At 37.8% G+C, this 20,443-nt stretch overlaps 2 protein-coding genes across 12 annotated transcripts in view; one reads left to right on the forward strand and one right to left on the reverse strand.

Moving 5' to 3' along the window:
• LOC105248259 (tyrosine-protein phosphatase 99A) overlaps positions 1-7,514 on the forward strand; it is a 257,956-nt gene extending 250,442 nt beyond the window's left edge. For 2 of the 4 annotated variants that reach the window (XM_025409532.1, XM_011252929.3), the window contains exons 13-20: positions 130-305; positions 492-783; positions 865-1,036; positions 1,122-1,246; positions 1,332-1,609; positions 1,700-1,835; positions 1,924-2,515; positions 2,595-7,514. In XM_025409532.1, the coding sequence (XP_025265317.1) occupies positions 130-305; positions 492-783; positions 865-1,036; positions 1,122-1,246; positions 1,332-1,609; positions 1,700-1,835; positions 1,924-2,421 (1,677 nt within the window). In that variant the 3' untranslated portion in view covers positions 2,422-2,515; positions 2,595-7,514. The remainder of the gene's footprint in view (positions 1-129; positions 306-491; positions 784-864; positions 1,037-1,121; positions 1,247-1,331; positions 1,610-1,699; positions 1,836-1,923; positions 2,516-2,594) is intronic. The other 2 variants (XM_011252932.3, XM_011252930.3) reach the window with 2 other exon arrangements.
• A 1,273-nt stretch (positions 7,515-8,787) lies between these two features.
• LOC105248260 (Down syndrome cell adhesion molecule-like protein Dscam2) overlaps positions 8,788-20,443 on the reverse strand; it is a 77,972-nt gene continuing 66,316 nt past the window's right edge. For 3 of the 8 annotated variants that reach the window (XM_025409609.1, XM_025409607.1, XM_025409606.1), the window contains 13 exons: positions 18,308-18,456; positions 17,983-18,137; positions 16,696-16,877; positions 15,738-16,046; positions 15,033-15,326; positions 14,540-14,675; positions 14,333-14,463; positions 13,505-13,933; positions 12,847-13,131; positions 10,777-11,063; positions 9,982-10,228; positions 9,771-9,861; positions 8,788-9,492 (listed from right to left, as the gene is read on the reverse strand). In XM_025409609.1, coding sequence (XP_025265394.1) covers positions 9,069-9,492; positions 9,771-9,861; positions 9,982-10,228; positions 10,777-11,063; positions 12,847-13,131; positions 13,505-13,933; positions 14,333-14,463; positions 14,540-14,675; positions 15,033-15,326; positions 15,738-16,046; positions 16,696-16,877; positions 17,983-18,137; positions 18,308-18,456 — 3,119 coding nt within the window. In that variant the 3' untranslated portion in view covers positions 8,788-9,068. Of the gene's footprint in view, positions 9,493-9,770; positions 9,862-9,977; positions 10,229-10,776; positions 11,064-12,846; positions 13,132-13,504; positions 13,934-14,332; positions 14,464-14,539; positions 14,676-15,032; positions 15,327-15,737; positions 16,047-16,695; positions 16,878-17,982; positions 18,138-18,307; positions 18,457-20,443 lie in introns of those variants that run through there. The other 5 variants (XM_025409610.1, XM_025409608.1, XM_025409612.1 and 2 more) reach the window with 5 other exon arrangements.

A 20,443-nucleotide genomic window follows, 5' to 3' on the forward strand; every position in this document is an offset into this window, starting at 1 on the left:
ACCATACATAAATGTTTAAAACATTTTTAAGAGAAATAAATGAATAGATATAGAAATATTACACCGAAACAAATACTAATGTGAATGTGTAAGCGATTAATTTTTATCAATCTCTTTCGGATTTTTAAGCAGATTAAAAAGAAGAAAAATGGGACCAATATGGGTGAACGTACTATATGGCAGTATCATTATACTAGCTGGCCTGATCACGGCGTGCCCGATCATCCATTACCGGTTTTGAGTTTTATTCGTAAATCGTCTAATGCTAATCCGCCCGAAGCTGGACCTATCGTAGTCCATTGCAGGTAACAATCGCCATAATATTTTAATAAGAAAATTTTAGTTAAGATATTTAGCTTAATACGTATTAATATTCATCTTTTTTCGTTTCATTTATTTATAAATATTTTTAACTATTTTATTTTATATATACAATATATGTGTGTGTGTGTGTGTGTATGTACAAAAATATATTTCTTTGCATTTTTCAGTGCCGGCGTTGGACGTACTGGAACATACATCGTAATTGACGCTATGCTGAAGCAAGCTAAAGCTAAGGACGAAATCAACGTATACGGTTTTCTCAAGCATATCCGTACACAAAGAAACTTTCTGGTCCAGACGGAAGAGCAATACATTTTTATTCACGATGCCCTGCAGGAGGCGATAGAAAGCGGCGAGACTAATATCAACTCCAACAACTTAATGAAGCATATTCAAGATATGCTGTGCCCATCGAATAACAAGACTGACGCATGGAATAACATAGAAGCTCAATATAAGGTTAATGATTTAATTTTTGAAACTGAATTATATAATATGTAATCATGAATATTAAATCATCAATTTATTATTTATCATTAGCTGGTAACGTCATGGAAACCTAAGGATTTCAATCTTGTGTCCGCTACCAAAGCCTGCAATATTCACAAAAATCGTAATATGGACATCATTCCCATCGAAAATGCGCGTGTTCATTTAACGCCAAAACCTGGTGTCGATGGAAGCGACTACATAAATGCCACATGGGTTTCAGGTAAATAATATGGCGTACCTTCTTACTAATAATACGTTTAATGTCTTACTGCAAATGAAATGAAAATAACATGCATTATTTCTAGGTTTTCAACGCAATCGCGAGTTTATTATAACACAACATCCAATGGAGGACACCATAATGGAATTCTGGCAAATGATGTGGGACCACAATGCACAGACCATTGTCATGTTGACTCAATGCGATGAGGTACGCATTTCGAATAAAATTATTGTATTAATAATTGCATAAGAAGTAAAAAGATATATTTTGTAATAAAAATGTTCTCTAACAGGAATATCCAGAATTTTGGCCCGTCGAAGGTAAGGATCTCGAATCCGAAACATTCCGAGTACGACTTTGTGGAACGAAGGAGACCGTGAACGGGACTCTTCTATTAGAAGTCGCGGTTCGATCGCTGCAAGATGATTATGAACTCAGCGCCAGGATCGTTCAAGCACCATCGAATCAGAATGGTCTATGGCCGCATAATAACAATCCAAAGACTTTTGTCAGCATCATCCAAGACTTTCATCGAGATTATCAGAATGGTCCTATTGTTGTAATGGACAGGTACTTGAAAATATCATTTTTGTTAATTAACAGCGATGATACAAATAATTAATTGAACAAATACAACTCACATATTATTACTTAATTCAGGTATGGTGGGGTCGAGGCTGCGCTCTTTGTTCTATTGACTACGTTAAATAAACAGTTGGAATTCGAACAAAGTGCCGATATTTACATGTTTGCAAAGCTGCTTTATATGAAACGACCTGGCGTTTTCCGCTCACAGGTACATTTCAAATATGTCAAATCTTTATGCAACTTTAATCATACTTGTGGTAAAACACTTATCCTCATAAATTATTTATTCTTTGCAGGAGGATTATGTATTGCTGTATCAATGCTTGGAATCCATGTTATCGACGAAAGGCCGTGCGGATCCTGATTTGTATGCCATGGCGAATGGACACGTTGCCTCACTGAATGACCCGAACGAGATCAGGTCGGCCTCATCGCTCCAACATATGCCGATAGATTATCCATCTAAGTCATCCGTCATTCGCGAATACGCCACTGTAGAAGTCAGTTCCGAATACCTATCCGATTACACCATTCCCATCCGCGTGGATCACCCGATTGAGTCATCCAGCAGCCGTGGGAGCGAACCCTGCCTCTCCTCCCACGGCGGCAGCAATGATCATGTAGTATCACCATCAGAGAAAAGCATGGTGGTGTCACAGAGAAACATTAGCTATCATAATCATCCACAATCTGGCGTATCCGTAATGGTTGATGCTAACGGTTATATCACAAATGGCAGCATGCGTGTACCCTCCGACAATATGGAGCCTAGTTGCAAGATGATGCCACAATGATGCCGGCCTATCTTCGGTTGCAGCGCACCCTCGCGAAGGTCAGCCCCGCTGTAATCGAAACTTCCTGAAAGGCTGGAAGTTTAATCTTGACCTGGTAAGTGTCGGCCAAATACATAAAATGTCTTGCACGTAATATATAATATTGAGAGAGAAAAATATTTTTTCCCAAACAGACTGATCTTTGCATTGCGAAGGAGGTGATAGTTCTCATCCAAGGGATAGCTGAAAGATCTTCGAACGGATTTCTTAGTGTATATAGAGCTAAACGTGAATGTTAAACGTGAAAGATTATGAATTTTGATAAGAAAAGCCTATTTCCGGCGTCGCGAGAGCGGACAGTGCCAAACAAAAAGACAAAATTGCCGCCGATGTATGCCGAATGGGTGACATTTATCTTATCCGTCGCGTAAGTTTATGCTGTTCAATCGATATGTATATATTATATATAATTATATATAATTATTGACACACACAACACACACGCGTGCGCGCGCGTCTGCATAGTCACATGCGTAAATAAATATGCATATACATAAGTGCACACGTACATGCTATATATAATAAGATATATATGTACGGGATGTGTGTATATGTGTATGTGTGTCTATGTGCATATGTCGAATATCCGACAGCTTCGAGTTGCCAAAGAATCATCACGATAGCTTAATTGTTAGAATGATACTACCGTGGATGAGTGTGTACATGTACATGTACATATATATATACGTACACACGTGTATCTAATTATTCTATGTGTATAGTTTATTATATTCACGAGAATGCGTCGTCAAGATGAAATCTTTCGCATATACAGAAACACAATCGTCGCGCATAACTAAACTAATTTATAAGCATCTGCCCTCTCTCTCGTCTTATTGATCCATTCGATTTGGTCCAGCCCCAAATGTTGGCCGCGCGATATGCACAGCTTATCGTACTGTTACTGCCATTTAGGAAAGATAATCGACGATTTGCCGAAAGCGTTAATTGTTAATTCGTAAAATTAAGTTTGGTCGTGTAATTTCTCACGTAAGATCGCTCAATGCATACAATACATATATATACATATATATATATATGCGAATCAAATCAAAACTATTACATCGTAACTACAACGTATCGATTAACTCGCACCATCCAAATGATATTCATAAAAGAATTGAACGCACAACTTCATAGAAGATGGTTTTTAATAAAATATCTAATATGCTAAGAGACCTTTCTATGAAAAATGGCGCGAATTCTACAGATGCCATAAGTCTTTCATGAAGAAAATAGAAGCCGATACTATCACTGGCGAAATTTCAAAACATTGTCGACAAAAAACACATTGATTCACATTGTATAGCTTGTATTTTTCTTTAATTAAAAATATGATATAATAACTTTCTTACGGTGATGACAATCGCAATATTTTAATAATTATATATATAATTTGCCGTTATTTATGTATTTTATATAGAAAAGAATCGCGCGCGTGTGGAACAAACCCCAAGGTAAAATGACGTTTTTAAATGTGTGCACAGTATTTGCATTTTTTATATTATACGTATTGATATTATTCTATATGAAAGCATAAACAATCACAGCTTATTGAAAAAAATTGAAAAATCTATCTTGTAAATGTATCGATATTTAAGTAAATGACTGATTATGCATTCTCGTAAAATTCGTAATGCTTATTAATGTCATTCACACAATGTTAATTTGTATAAACAATGCCTGTACGAAAACTGACTCATATGTATATAGCGTGCACATATTTGTAAAATAATATTCACTTTGTTTTATTAAATTTTTAAATTTGTTTACTAATAATTAATAAGCTAAGAGCTAAGTTAACGACAAGATGAAAGATTCAACACAGAGAAATTGACAAGTCGTTTTTATTATTTTATCGTATTGTATTAATTTCTAGAAGTGTGTCTATTGATTATTACAACATAAAACATGCAGTTAGATATTTTATGAGGTGTACGTTCCGTCGCTTGTGGCCTAATTCTATAGTACAAATTAGATTCTACGTTTGAACAACTCATTTAGTTAATGAACAATTAAGTGCAAGAAACTTTCAAACCGGTTCATTTCAACTTGCCGAAATTATATTACAATTAAGTCATTTTATACATAATTCTAATAATTACTACAAACATTAGTTTACATTATAACGAATGACATTCTTCCGTTTTTAATATTGTGAGGTAAAAGAAAGAAAAATGTAATAAACCATTTTGGTGTTTCCTCACGAGTATATATTCGGCAGATTTATTTTATTACATGCTATTACGCATATTATTGCGAAGATTAAAATTGCTCTTCTGAATCGCCCCTTTAGATAAGCTGCTTTAATAAAGCCATTGAACGAAAGGGAGAGAGCAGAGGCAACGAATACAGAATGAAATCGAAATGTACATAAAAGAAAGAGAGAAAGACATATGTTTTGTTGATCAGTCCGCTGTGATTAATTATGAGAAAATGGTACATGTGCTCGTTGGAGAAGATTGCGTTACCATGGATATACGTGAATATAGCGTCATGATTAAAAATGTTCATGTAAGCGTGTTGTAAGACTGATTGTGTTGTTCGTGAAAATCAGAATGAAAATCAATTCTCGACCCGCGTTCACTTGCGTTAGAATCGTGGCAATCACGATCGCGAGAGCGTAAAACAGATTTTTCGAGAAAGGGATAGCACCACGCGCGATATCGATACTCCTTTCTCATAGAGTTACACTTTTAAGAATCACGAAGTAACGCCGAAATATAACAAGACGCTTGTGCAACGCGAATAATGCAAGCATTTTCTGGAATGGATCGAAAATGTAAATCGATCTTCGAGATCCCGAGTATTGATCTTATGTACATCCGATTAAATCACAATCAAGTCTCGATTAATCACCAATTTATAAGTACGCGAACGGAACACCTATCGACTATCGTCTATAGCTATAGATATTATTATATATGTAAACAAACGTGTCTTTTAATTAATGCCGTAATAATTTAAGTCATCGAAAGAAACAAAAGCGAGAAACGATATTATATATATACATATATATATATATATATATATACACGTACATATACACATATACACACAAAAATACACGAATAAGCTACACTGAAAGAATGCATACACACCTGATGGACAACAGCTCACACAAACACGGACTCGTCGCGCTAATAATTGTATGAAAAGAAAAAAATATATTATATATAAATATTTATGATATATGAAAATGTGGAGGGAATCGGAGAGAATAAGAGATAATTGTGAATGCGTGACGGACGAGGAATCGTTTAATCTTGAGATCGGACATACAGAGACAATGCCATGTAGAAGGGATAGTGCTCGAATTCCGTAAATGATTTGTACAGCTAGCGGCAAGAGCGAATATCTCGTGCAAAGCGGACAAAGACGCGATCTATATACTGTATTTTACGATATTACACGGTTATATATGCATGTACCTATACACGGATAACACAAAATAGACGTCTAATGAGGTATGAATGGCCGTCGAGAGACAAGGCGATCGTCGAGAAACGCGATCGCCCGTATATAATTCGATGATAAAATAGGTGGTGTGTATAGATAAAAGTAGACTCTAGTCAACATAATATTTGTAAGACGACACATACACACATCTCGTTCGTTTTACACACCGTTAGTTCGCATCTAATTCTCTTGGCCTGTTTGTTTCATTTTTTTCTTTTCACTACGATATGGTATCGACAAGATACAGAAAGAGAAAGAAAAAAAGACGGTCAACGCGTGATTGCACTTTCCATCGTTTGTCCACCGAATGATTATAATAAAATAGCTGTGCTATGAGAGATATATGGAAAATGAAGGAAAGGAGCACTTTTTTTTATTAAATTGTCACTTTGAAACGTCTATACGGGAATTGTTTCGTCGATATATTGTAGATAATTTCTAACATTATTGAATAGAACGAACAAAAGCGATCAAACTTCACAGCATCCGTCGCAGGGATTTTTTTTCTTACACGCATGATATGATAAAGACTTGCGATCTGTGCGTAACTATAGCATTCGCATGGACCATACGTGGAAGAAAGGAAAACGGTCCGAAAGTTTTATATTATTATTATATTTATATATATATACACACACGCATATATATGTATGTATGTATATATGTATTTTATTAAGTGACAAAATCGGAAACAAATCGAGCGCGGTCAATATTCAGAGTCTGTTATATGAGATAAAAGGATCTGGAGGATATGTAGAAATGGATGTATCAAAAGAGAATGTATATGTCGAATGCCTACTCGAAATTTCTCAATAGACAACCGTGAAAAATCACACTCACGAGTATTCGTTCAATTGTTTCGCGTATATGCATAAGTTGCCGCAGTGTGTCTACGACTTTATAATTATTTGTAATTGCGAATCGTCGCAGCACGTATACAGGAAACTCCTGTTCGAACATACGGCACTACGGCCTACACTAACTGTAAAAAAAAAGAGAGAAGAAGCTCTTTATACATATATTCGCACACAATGTACTAACAATTCACGAGCGATCCGCCGGTTTTCGTCGAAACCGACCAGCGTACGAAAGCTGTAGCGGTTCGAAAAAAAATTAGGAAGTTAGCGAGAGAGTCTCGAGGGACAAGGGGTATCATGAATCCGCGCCATGCCCAATTAATATCCGACGAATACGAGAAAAACGAAGCCGATATATAAAACGACAGTCGAGACTGCCAAACGTATCTACAATTCTTCTTTTCTCTTTTTCCTTAACTCTTTCGCTACGCGGAAAAGAATTTCAATGGCGTATATTTTATATGTTGATAATATTTCCAATGTATTTTAGAAACGTCTATAGTCAAAGTATTTTACAAAAGTCTATAGAAAGAGAGATTTTCTGAGAGAAATTCGATAATTAGAGATAATTCAAATTTCCTATTTACATATTGGAAATGTGTAGAAGGTATCAAGTCAAATATAACAATCGAAAAAAAAAAAATAAGTCATTTATAGTTATTAAACCAATATGTATTTCTGTCTTTATATAAAAAAAAAAAAAAAACTATATTATTTCTTCCTGAAAATGCGCAAGAATAACACAGATATCATTTCTGCATCAGAATTGCGAAATCGATGGAACATTACTAGTAAGGTTTATGGCCTTGCATCAGTAGCGAAAGAGTTAATCTCCGAGCATAGCGACCGCACTGCCTTCGATAGAATTTTTAACAAACCGAAATCTGATGACCGACCATCAATCGAGGATAAAAAGAATAATTTGCGTCAACGAGACGAGCCGCGTGGCATATTTAAAACGAAGCACGAATGAAATAAAATCAAACAGTTCTGTTTCTCCTGTTCCTACGACGTCACGCGAATCGTCTTCCTATCGACGCGACTCTCGTTATTAATTATAAATCGTTAAGCACTAATGACACACGCGTCAATGAGTCACCAAGGACGTAAAGAATGCTGGTCTACAAATGCGGTTCTCATCAATTTCTATTGCTCGACGTACAGTACGTGTCTCAACGAACACACACACAGAGAAATTTTAGAGAAGTTTAAACGGATATAATGATTGCGACATCAGTCATTATGTGCGATAGTATTACTCGTTTTTTTAACTGTACGCTTCATTCGAGAAGAATTGTCCGTGCTTAAGAACATATACGTCTAATAAATAGTTTGCGAGAAATTTGCAACTGGATCAAATTAGCCAAGTTTCACTCACCAGCGAATTCCGATCTGTTTATTTCGGTTGCTTCTTGAGAAATGCAATTATCGACGATCAATGAATGTTAAGCTAGCACGAAATATTCATTGCATCCTATTTCGAACATTTTGACAATTATTTTGAGTTTACATATTCGTTTTATTTCTTTAAATCAAAGTGGATTGATAATATTTACATTTTACAGAAATGTTTCGTTAATTTTGCATGCAAAAATAATGCTTACAATTGCAATAACACATTGTGATATTTACACTAGAAACATTTTCATTGTATGAAATAACTATAAAATTTCCCTTAAATATACACATAAAATGTGCGAAAACTGCCACGATTAAATAAAAAATATGCATATTACTAATAAGCACGTTGCGTAAAGGTAGAAACCAATATCTCTAGGAATAATAATTAGGATTCGTGTGCGATAATCACGATTATAATAATATACTTCCTACTTCAATTACGTACGATTTTCTTGTTTTATTAACTTTAAAACACATTTAAAGTCACGATATGTTGGCGGAAATTAATGACGATTATTCCAATAAATCCGTAAATGTATTTTTGTTGAAAATTCGCAGAATTTTAGATGTGTTTAAATGCAAGAAACATTATGCGGGAATAAGGTGAAGGTGTAAGATACTTCATTCTTTTTTTTTTTGCAAAAATAAGTCTTTATTTGTAAACGAACTCTTTGGCAGTAGACACTTTTTAAAAGACAAACATCCAGAGATCTAGATCCATAGAGCTGACGCTCTTGTCTGGCAATCGCATTGAGATGTATGGCGAGAAAATCGTAACTTACTTGACTTAATAACATTCATGCTTTGGCAATGTTTCGCTTATTCTGAGAATCTTTCGTTTTTTGGTTTTTTCTTTTTTTTATTTTTGGTTTCCATATTTGATTAAAACACTTAGACGGTGATAGTGAAATCCTTGGGCGATTTGGAGAGCGAGCTATTCGAGTGGAGACCAGTCGACCGTTTTCTATGCAACTTGAGCTTCATGTCGATGTCACACTCGGCTTCACTGGTCTCGTGAACGTCCGTGAAACCGCTCGGTGGCTTCAATTCCAACGTAGACAGCTCGCTGCCCCAATCGTCGTCCCTTCTCATCATTCTGAACGTGCCCGCCGGCTCCTCCAGGAGACAGAGCGACTCGACGGACTTTCTGGTGCTCGGCTCCTTCTCCAGCCTGTCGTAGGAACCAGGACGCACCGGATGACTCGGCGACGCTCCTCGCGAGTACGAATGCACTCCGGACTCCGACAGCTTCAGCACCGGTCGCAGTATACCTGGAATGCGACCGTCGATCGCGGCGTCTATCGCGCCGCGACTCCTGCGAAAAATCAATTGTGTCATTTACAGATAGGAAAAGTAGCAGTTTGAAAGAACCGAACTTGCGCGAGAATTATTAAACTGATTATATAAATTACTTAACGAACGGAGAGTATGATTGATTAAGTAATTATATCGAAAAATTTATTTATCAAAACGTGACTTAAACACGAAAGAAGAATAATGGCCCGTAATGAGGATTAATTTTACTCATAAATAATTCTTTTGTCGCGACGTATATATCTCTTATTCGACGCTCAATCGACGATTATTTTTTACCTTTGCTTTTCGAGCCTCGGGAAAGTCTTCCTCTCAGAAATTGGTGACGGCTCGGTTGATGTACTTGATTCGTGCGTGTGGTACAGCACATCTGGAAAGTACGTACGCGAGACGACGTTGACACGGTAGATAATTAGTGGCTGCGCACTGGATTACATGATGGGCCGCGCGAGCACGCGGCCCGGACACAGAAAACTGAATACTAACTTACTATGATGAACCGGTCGCTGCACCAGGGCGAGTCGTTGTTGATTGACAGAGTTGGGTCCCGGCGAACGGGCCATTATCGACGTCGGACCGGAGTCGTCCAGATGATTCGACGACTCGGTACGGCTACTAGTACCGACCTCCGTGTCGCTGTCTGAGCCCAGCGTGTCGTATTCCTCCGATTCCGATTTAAACGATTTCGATTTGCGTCGCGCTCGACCTCGTACCTTCGTGTATTGGTCCACGTCGCACTGCAATCGATTTGTACCGCATGAGATTTTTCGCGAGAGAGATAGGAAATACGAGAGATGATTGATAACATTCTTACAAAAGATGTTTTCAAAGCTTTTAAATTTCAAGTACATTACAATTCTTATTATATGATCGAAATATTACGGAATATAGGTTGGAAATTAATTGATCCGAAATATCTGCTCCAATTAATTAAAAAAGGATATTCTTACCAATAAGTCATGTGTACAGAACATTAAATATTCTTATTCTTTTAGCTTCATTAATATTTCGACACTGGTATCTATATCATGTCGTATTACTTCGAACTGTAATTAGATAATCGATATCCTGATGATTCTAATTTTAAGTTCCGCACTGTATAATCTTATTAATGCAAGGAAAGAGTAATTACTCCTATTGCATTATATAACTTTGTAATGAGATTACTTGGTGGTAATTTTATCGGAACAATCGCGCTATATAGTTAAGGAATTTTTTATCATCTCGGATGTCGCAATCTACGAAGGGAACTCGTAAGATGGATCGTTGTGAGAAGTAAACGTACTTGGGCACCTTGCAGCATCGTCTCGCTGCGTTCGTAGAAGAACGCTTGTCTCATGGGATTCGCCGAAAGATTTTCCTGCTCGGGCAGATTGAAGGTGGCATACGGATAAATATCTTCCGAATACTCGGGTATTCGTTCCAGGGCGCTCACCTCACGACAAGGTGATTGTTGTCCCGGTTTTCTCACAGTGGCATAGTACTGTTCCCTCTGTTCCATGTTGTGTTTGTTGTCCAAAGCTGCCTGTGTTTGCGAGCTCGGATCGTTCGCGCCTCCGGATCCCTCTGGATCTAAAAACGATGCATTCGTGTTGACAGATACTTGTACGATACGGTACTCTCATACATGTATACATACATAAATCTAATTTAAAATGTTATATATATATATATATATATATATATATATATATAGATTTATATATAACATATTGAAAAAAAAAATACATAATAAAATCCATGCGAATTAATCAATATAATATACGAAAGCAAGGATCGCATATCGGGCAAAAGGATGCGAGACAAAAACGGGACAAGACGAGACAGCAGAAAATAATAACGATTAACGTAACTTGTTGTTGCACATCATGAATTTCCAAATGGCGAGGTAAATGCTACAGAAGCTAGAAGCAGATACACCAATTAAATGGAGAATACGCAAACGGAGACGTGTAATATTATCCGCTACCGAATTGAAATACATACACCAGCTTACAAAACGACAAAGGGACTAATTTCAATAAGAAGATCAGTGCAGAAATTAATGAGTCTTGAATATATACATAGAAAAACCCATAATATATAATGTATAAATAGTCAAAAGTACTACAAAGTTGATGACGCGAAATCCAGAAATTCAAAGACGTACAAGCATAGCGATTATTACATAGAACATAACATAACAATATCTTTATATTGCTATTATATACATTTAACATTAATATTTACACACACATTTATATATTTATAATATTATATGTATAACAGTTTAAATAACAAAAGCATAAAATAAATGAAAATTAAATTAATAGATAAAAAACTAGAAACCTATAATACTTATGTGTGTGTTATAGATCAATACGAGAAATCAAGATTCGCTTTAACAACTTTATTGTATAATTAAACCCTTTAAATTAAATTATTTGCAATCTCCTGATGATGGATAATTAATAGGAACCCAATATTCATCACATCATGGAAACATTATATAATTACAATACTTATAAAGCATCGTACATATATATTGCATCCGTTGCAAATAAAATTTGCATTTATTAAATATTATATTTTATTAAATGAAATCCTTCAAATTGAGATCATTAATATGAGAATTCTTTTTCGGAATATTTTAAAAATAAAGCGCTTAAATATATATATATAAATATAAGCTTTGTTTTTAAATTATTTTCATATATATATGAAATTAATAATATTTCATGTATAGGAAAGAATATAAGAGAGAAAGAGGAAAAAGCAGAATTATTTTTATAAAATAAACTATTTTAATATAAAATATAAGAAAAAAATAGAAAAATGGAAATATGTAATGGAAAAATATTAATTGTAAAATAAAACGCTACATATAAAATAGTAAATAACAAAATAGTAAAACACAATTTTTCCAATGATATACAGAGTAAATATCGCTCGTACACTTACTCAATATGCCAATATTTCTTGAAAGTTATGTAATATAGCGGGAGATGTTCTCGTTTTAGTAACAAACGACTATTTGAAGTAACGACTCTCTGCGTGATTCGTTTATGAAGTTTTTAATTAAACCAAACGCTCGCGGCGGATATCGCGAACCGCTGCTGTTGACATTGTACCTGATATCGAGAGTAGTTGACGAAAAACTAAAACATCGAGACTATTCCACTACCTCTCTCTGTTCCAATTCGCGCCAGAATCGTTACAATGTGTACCAAGTGAGATACACGAAAATAAACGGTATCCGAGAGATTTTTTTTAAGGGAGAACCCGAACTCCATAGCCGAAATCCGTATTGCCTCGCTCGAAGCGTATGTTTGCGACGTAAATTGATTATAGCGGAGATCGATAGGCTCGTACTCACGTGTCTTGAGGCAAAAACACACCCCGGCGATCGCCAACATGACGGCCAGAACCGAGATGACGCTGGGCGCCAAGACATGCGCGTCGAGATAGAGCGGAGTAGTCTCGTTCTCCTGTGGGTGATCCTCGTGCAAATGATTGTTTCCGTTCGGTGACAGCGTACTGAACAGATACTCAGCCTGGATGGAACCGGCATTGTTGTAAGCAGTCACACGAAGCTCGTAACTGGTGCCACTCTCTAGATCCATGATAGGAAATTTCGACTGCGGCGGAACATTATTCGATACTGCAATATATATTGATAGATATCATTAATAACTGGTATAAGAAAGAGAAGGAAAAAAGGCGGAATGCGTATTTAAAATCAAAGCATGTAATAATAATTTCTTATAAAATGTTTTTTAATTATTTTTAATTTTCAAATTAATAAGTCTTGAAATAATAAACTTGTATTAAATAATTATTATCGCGATTGATATTTTATACCATGCGCATAATTGAAAGAATCAACACAGTCAGTACTTTTCTGATTAGGAGAAACTTTCTAGATATCGACGTTGGAATAAATACGGGAGGATCAACGTCATGTTTTCGTGAATTATCGAGCGCTACTTCTTCGCTTCGTGACTTCAAGTTTCCGAAGAGTTGTAGGTTCTTACCGAGCAGCCAATCCCCGGGCAGCCTCCTATATTCTACGACGAAGTAGGTCAACGGGCAGCCGCCGTCTTGCCAAGCCGCCAACTCCAGAATAACGAACGTCTGATTCGGCTTGACGAAGTGATACTTCGGCGGCGGGACGGGCTTGGAGCCGTTCGTCTTGGCTGTCTGTATGTCGCTTGCACTACCGCTTCCGATCCTATTGAAGGCAGCGAGCGTGAACTGGTAACGCGTGCCGCATTGCAAACCCTCGAGTAGGTGCGTGCTCGCACGACGGTCCAACATGACCTCCTCCCATTCGGCGAATTCCTTACGGTAAGCCAGGAGGAATCCCTTAATGGGCGAGCCACCGTTGTCACCTTGCTTCCATTGTAACTGGATGGCGTCGGTCGTTGTACCGGTCGCCAGCAGAGTCGGCGACGTTGGCGGTACTATGTGCGTAAAGTTTACCAATTAGAACTTGGCTCGTGTGCCGTTCAGAGAGACTGGAGCGAAATATCACCCGACACACTACTCGTTCTACGTGAGATACATTTCTCGTTCTCTCGCGCGCGGATAAGAATTCATAGGAATTATTCCATAGTTGTTTCGTAACTTTGCTCTCGCGAGTTTATGCAGAAGTGCAGCTCGAAGAAAGGGAGAGTGTGTGTGACTTCAAAATTACAATTTTTAAAGATATTATATAATTCCAAGTCGAAATATTTTCGCGCGGAAAAGGTCTTACCTATTTCCTTAACGAATTAGAATTTAATAATTAAATAATTAAATATAATTTTATAACAACATCTGTAACCAGAGAATATCTTAATGATTTCGTTTACGCGACCTACCCTGTATGTGCAGCGTATACGTAATTTCATCTGTGCCGAGTGAATTCTTCACGTGACACGAATAGTTGTCTTCGTGACTTCTCTGCACGTTTCTCAGAGTCAAAGTGTTCTCTGGTCCAATCGGGTGCAATCTGTAAAACGCGTCTCGTCAATGACATACGCTTCATCCACCGATTCCGCTCTACACAAATTCGCCGTTACACTTACTTTGACTGTAATTTCATGTCGGCACGTCGCCACTCGACGGTTGGATGAGGATTGCCGACGACGAGGCAAGCCATATTAACGTCCACTCGCCACGGAACCACGATGGGCACGCCGAATGATATTATGGCAGCTGGAACTAATTAAAGTACCCTGGTTACGAGTTTCCATTCGTGTGCCATTTACGCGCTATAATATCCTTTCGCAAATGCAAGGATATTATCGAAAGATCGCGAATACCACGCTTATTAATCGAAATATATTCCACCTCGAAAAGTTAGAGATTTTCCTCTATGCAGCAAATACTATCATCTGGCAAAGCTGTACTTTGCTCGGATATTTGATTTGCATTTCATAGACGAGAGCCATATAGTTTTCTCGAAGAACTTTGATAAAGAACTCGATTTGAGAAACAAAATCTCTGACGCTCGGCAAAGTTTTACGAAAGGAGAGCAAAGAAATTTTTCGACAATTGAGAACTTCGAGACCGGCTTACCGGTGGTGCTAGGCTGAAATTTGACAACCGGTGTGCTCGAGCCCTGACCGACCTTAGTCGAGGCCGTGACCCACGCCTCGTAAGACTCGTGCAGCTTCAAGTCTGTTGCCTCGTGATGTAGATTCTGAGCGGGCAGAGTGTTCTTGATGATCTTATCTTGGCCCTGCTCTAACATGCGAATGTAAACGGTGTAATGGGTGAGCAGTCCGTTCGGCCGTCGCGGTGGTAACCATGATATTATGACAGCGTTCTCGCCGCTCACCACCCACTTTATGCGTTCCGGTGCGTCGGGAACTATTAGCAGAATTATCATTTCTTCATTGGTGAGCATTTGTAAAGAAATCGTGCGTAAAAAAGACTAAGGCACGAGTTAATGAAACGTCATAGTATTTAGAACGATTCTTGCAATTATTATAAATTTATCTATACTTTTGTTTTTGAACCTTTCGCACGAATGTAATTTTAATTATAATTTTTTCGAGATACGCTTCATTTTTTAGTGTGCAGTATATTTTGCCATAACACTTTAAGCAAAAAAAAATTTATTTTCCGATATTAAAACTATCTAGCAGACTCTCGAGACTCATTTAAATGTTCTCTTTCATGAAGATAAAAGATCTTTTTTTATAATAAAACATTAACTACTATGCACGTTGAAAAAAAATTGATTCGTGCGTATTAAAACGATTTAGATTGCCACTTTACCGGTTTCCCCGGTGGTGCAGGACACGGGATTGCTCGCGACACCCTCGCCGGCCCTAGTGAAGGCGAGCACCTGCATCGTGTAGTTGGTGTACGGGCTGAGAGATTGCAAGAGCGTGCTCAGACCATGGCTAATTTTCGTCTCTCTACCGGTTTGCGAGTCTGAGGTGGCACCGCTCGCTGCCTCGTACAGTAGCTTGTATCCCTGCACGACCCCGTGAACTTTGTCGGAAGGAGGTAGTTTCCAGGTCACCTGGATGTTCTGACCATTCAGTGCAGCGCAGGCTACATTCTGCGGTGGCGCACTTGGAACTACATCAAATCGTACACCGTAAATCGCTATATCGCCCTGCTATATCTCCTTCAACATGTCGAAAAATACGATCTCGAATTTATGTTACTAATACAGTCTATCGAAACTTTTTTCAAACTTATATTCGCAGCACGATCAATCGAATCGCGAAAAATACCACGCGGAAAGTATGTAAACGTGTGGGAATTTCGACTTGTGGTTCGACCTAAAATATAAATAAATTCCCTGGAGGAGAGTTTACGTAGAACCCGATATAACAATAACAACTTTAATAAAAAAAATTATTATTATCGATATTTTGTAACATAGTTCATAGTTTGTGTATCGCGTAAAAGCTCGTTTCGTAAACCAATATTGCTACGCAAATAATTGCCATTCAGCATTATGCATTATATATGATATGGAATGTTTGTACATCGGCGCACTGTACACATGACAAACTTTAAATTATAATATTAATTTGTAATTTGAAACTTAATCTCGTCATTTGCAATTCTCAATTATATTTAATCCGTAATCAAAATGCAAAGAGGCCGCTTCAAAGCGGCACGCTGTAATTGCCTTGTTTAACGTGCCAAATATTTTCGTTAATTCAAAATTCTGCAAACTCGATAAATGGGGGGAAGCAAAAGAGAACTTTTCACTCACCGTCTTCGAATGTGTGCGCTGTCACAGGATCGGATCCCGGGCCGTCTCCTTTGCTATTGAACGCCTTTACCACTATGCTATATTGGGTGTATTTTCGCAGACCGGTTAGTCTATAATCGTGAGAACCATCCCCGTTTCCTGTGATTCCAACCCGCGTCGTGTTCGTTAATTGATCATCGCTTCTGAAATAAAAGCGTTAAGTACGGTTCGTTGAAGCGAGAAGATAACGTAAAGTACGAAGGCAATCGACAGCGCTAAAATCTAAACGTTGTATCAATTACGCGAATGAAAAATATGTCGAGAAAAAGCTGTGGAGATAGCGTCTAAATTATTTTCCGCGAAAAATCGCATTTAAAAAGAAATCTTAGATTTCATGGAGATATCATCCAGATGTCAGTTGAATAGCTACTCGTTACAAATAGTAGCGTATTACAAATATAAATATATTACGAGAAAAATTTTTTCTCTTATACATTCTTATTCAAACTTGATGCTAATTGTAAGTTTAAGAACGAGAAAGCTCTGGTATGAAAGTCGCTGTCGCCAAAGTTTACCGGAAATCGTTCTTATCGTTCGCATTTATTACGTTCCGCCGTCCGATTCTAGTATAATGGAGGAACTAACAATCTCGAAATTCAATGGAATATAACTACGAAGCTCGGACAAAAGATATTTTAAGAATTCATGGTGAAACTGAATCACCGTATAATCCAATTATACCGAAATGTCACAACGCAAACATTACCGTCATATTTCATTTAATAAGTTTTGTCGCAAAACGTTTTTATATTCGTAATATTCTTTTTTTTTTTGCAAATAAAATAAATGAATTTTACCAGGCAAAAAGTCTATTCTGAGAGGAAAAGCATTTAAAATGTGATAAGTCTCTTAAATGCAGAAATTGTGTCGCCAAATTTTTCTATTTCTCAATCTTGACGATAAATTTTGAAAAAACATGTTTGAAAAATTTTTATATTGCCATTTTTCTCGAAAATAACGCAATAACGTAGTAAAATTATGTATACGCTAACTATCTGCTTCGCAAAATTAAATTTAAATCTTTACTCGAAACAAAATTGTTACGAAATTGATATACTCTGGCATAAATATATAAATTTCGCTTTACAAATGACTCGGTCCGTGCAAATTCGCTGAATATACGCGGTCGCGCGTTATCTACGCAAACGAACGGATCATCGCAGTCATTGTTCGAGACTCGGAGCTTGATGATGAACGCTAAATGCCGCAAACTGCCGCGGCTCAAGAGCAGTAAGCAGATAATGATACCCGAGATTGGTGTAGCCGATGATGTATCCGAGTAGTTCGCCGTTCCACAGGGATCGATCCGGCGGTTGCCACGTGATCTTGAGCTGCTGCGGGCCCAGGGGCTCCACGGAGACATGTCTGGGCGGTCCACCGGGTACTTCGCCGTCCGTTTGCACCTGTTTCGAAAATTTCGAGACGCCACCCACGGCGCACGTGAAAAAGAAACAACAGTCCGTCTGACGTTAACGCGCGTAAATGACGTTCGTGATAATGTGAAAGTTTTCTTTCTGATCATGCTTTGTTTCTTTTTTTTTTGTTTTGTTTTTCGACAATGTTTGATACTGACATGAAGGATGTCGCTTGGCGCTGATGTTCCAAGATGATTTTCCGCAAGCACTCGAAAGTGGTAGGTAGTCGCGGGTTTTAGGGACGATACTCGAGCGACCGTGTTGTCCCCGGCTACCAGCTTCTGCGTGTTGTGCTCATGCCAAACGTCTTTCCAGCAAAAGGCAACAACGCTTAGATGGATGCAGTACGATCTCTTAAGCGTAAACGCGAGTCTCGCGAGGCGAGATGTATCTTACGTGCGTGAAAATCCGGACGTTTCGACGCGCGATTACCTCTCGATTACGCATCTCGCTCCGAGAAAGGTAGGATAAATCTATCTCGATTCTCTCGTGCATCTGTGGCGTGGCACGTAGTTTAATAGTTCGCAGTTGGCCGCAAAAGACGGATCGTGTGTAACGAGCGAACAAATCGATCAAGCGAATGACGCTTTAATGGAGGATGAATGCTCTGTACAGACTCGCGCGAAGATAACGAGCGATAAATATCAAACGCGTATGCTAATCGGATATATGTGCCGAGTTGAAAATTAACTCGAAACTCTGTTACTCTCTCGCGGCGCGCGAGCGTCATCTCGAATGCAGATTATCTCTCGTTAAGTATCTTAGTTTTAATCCGTAATCACAACAACGCGCGCGATGCGAGGCCCTTTCGAGGGCCGCTATGAATACACGGATATTAAAATTTATCCGCGATGTGTGTCAGGATTGTAATGCGCGCGGTTTAGACCTCGCGCGGAATAAATTATTGCAAACATCGAGAGTAAATTCGAATTCATCATCGTTTGACCGGCACTCTCGGAAATCTCGATCCTCGCGAGACTCGATTTTGAGTAAGAGCGATAATAATTCTCGACGGTGCTTGCCTCAAGAACATGTTTTATGCGCGTTAACACCACGACGCTTCCATGCCCCTTCGTGCGTTAAGTTCGATAATTTAACACCGGCGGGAAGACTCGAGTCGATTAGGCGTAAATGAGGACATCCAAAGTTAACGAGCGGCCAGGGCAAGGGGCGTTTCAAAGAGAAGTTTGTGGCACGAAAATAGGGCGAGCGAAAGGGGAAGATGGTCGGTAGTCGAGAAGAGGAAGGCGCGAGGGAGGAAAGAAGGAGAGTGTAAAACAAAGACGCGGAACGGGAAGATTCGCAAACGACTTTACAGAAAACTTTGACTTAGCTGTCGTAATGAAAACCGCCAACCTCGGAGATACCCAATGTATATGTATATAGCCATTTCCCTCCAGAAAATAAAGCGACTCCTTTACATCACAAAGAAATATTTCACGATGCACACGTGTTATCCCACACGTAGTACTAATTGCTTAATTTAATAATTATAATTTTTTTACTTTCTATGCCAGGACTCTAAAGGCTCAAAAATATATAAATAAATGTATATAAAATAAAAAAAGAATATTACACATATATATAAAAGCGATTTTATAATACATATAAATATGAATTTAATTCAAATATTTTCGTATTGAGAAAAATATCTTGCACAAAATATCAGAAAGCTTGACCGCCAATGGAAACGTAACAGCTGATAGCCCTTTTGTAAAGAAATTGATCAGCGAGAAACGTAAATCGTACGCTTTCGAAGGCATGCACGCGGAAGAACATCAAAGAACGAAATTGTTCCTGCGGTCGTGTATACGGGTATATGAATCGCGAACAAATTCGTGGTGCTGTTATATGTATGGAATCAACTCGAGGTGAGTTTACGAGAGACACGACAATGTAATTACCATTGCTCTTGACAGTCGCAACTCATGCGACAGACTGCATCGCATTACGTTGCACGCGTGCATCTTGGAGCGACGTTACAAAATAGCATATTATGAGAGAAAATATTCAGCTCGTATTTGCTGGAATTATTCCATAGAATAAAATGTTTTAATAAAATGCATTTTTCGTTAAACAATGCTCGTTGCATCCCGTATCAATAAAATTAATCTGATTAATATCTTTTCATTTCCAAATCATAGATAAGATTCTTAAGCATGTGCATTTTTATATATATCTCTATTAATAAATACATTAATGCAACATTTATACTTTATTTCGTACTTGAAAAGTTATGGTATGGTATTTTCTCTCTTTATTCCCTCTTTAATATCAACTTTACAACAAGCTAT

This window comes from Camponotus floridanus, unplaced genomic scaffold (assembly GCF_003227725.1).
Source record: "Camponotus floridanus strain SB8 unplaced genomic scaffold, Cflo_v7.5 scaffold27, whole genome shotgun sequence".
NCBI lineage: Eukaryota > Metazoa > Arthropoda > Insecta > Hymenoptera > Formicidae > Camponotus > Camponotus floridanus.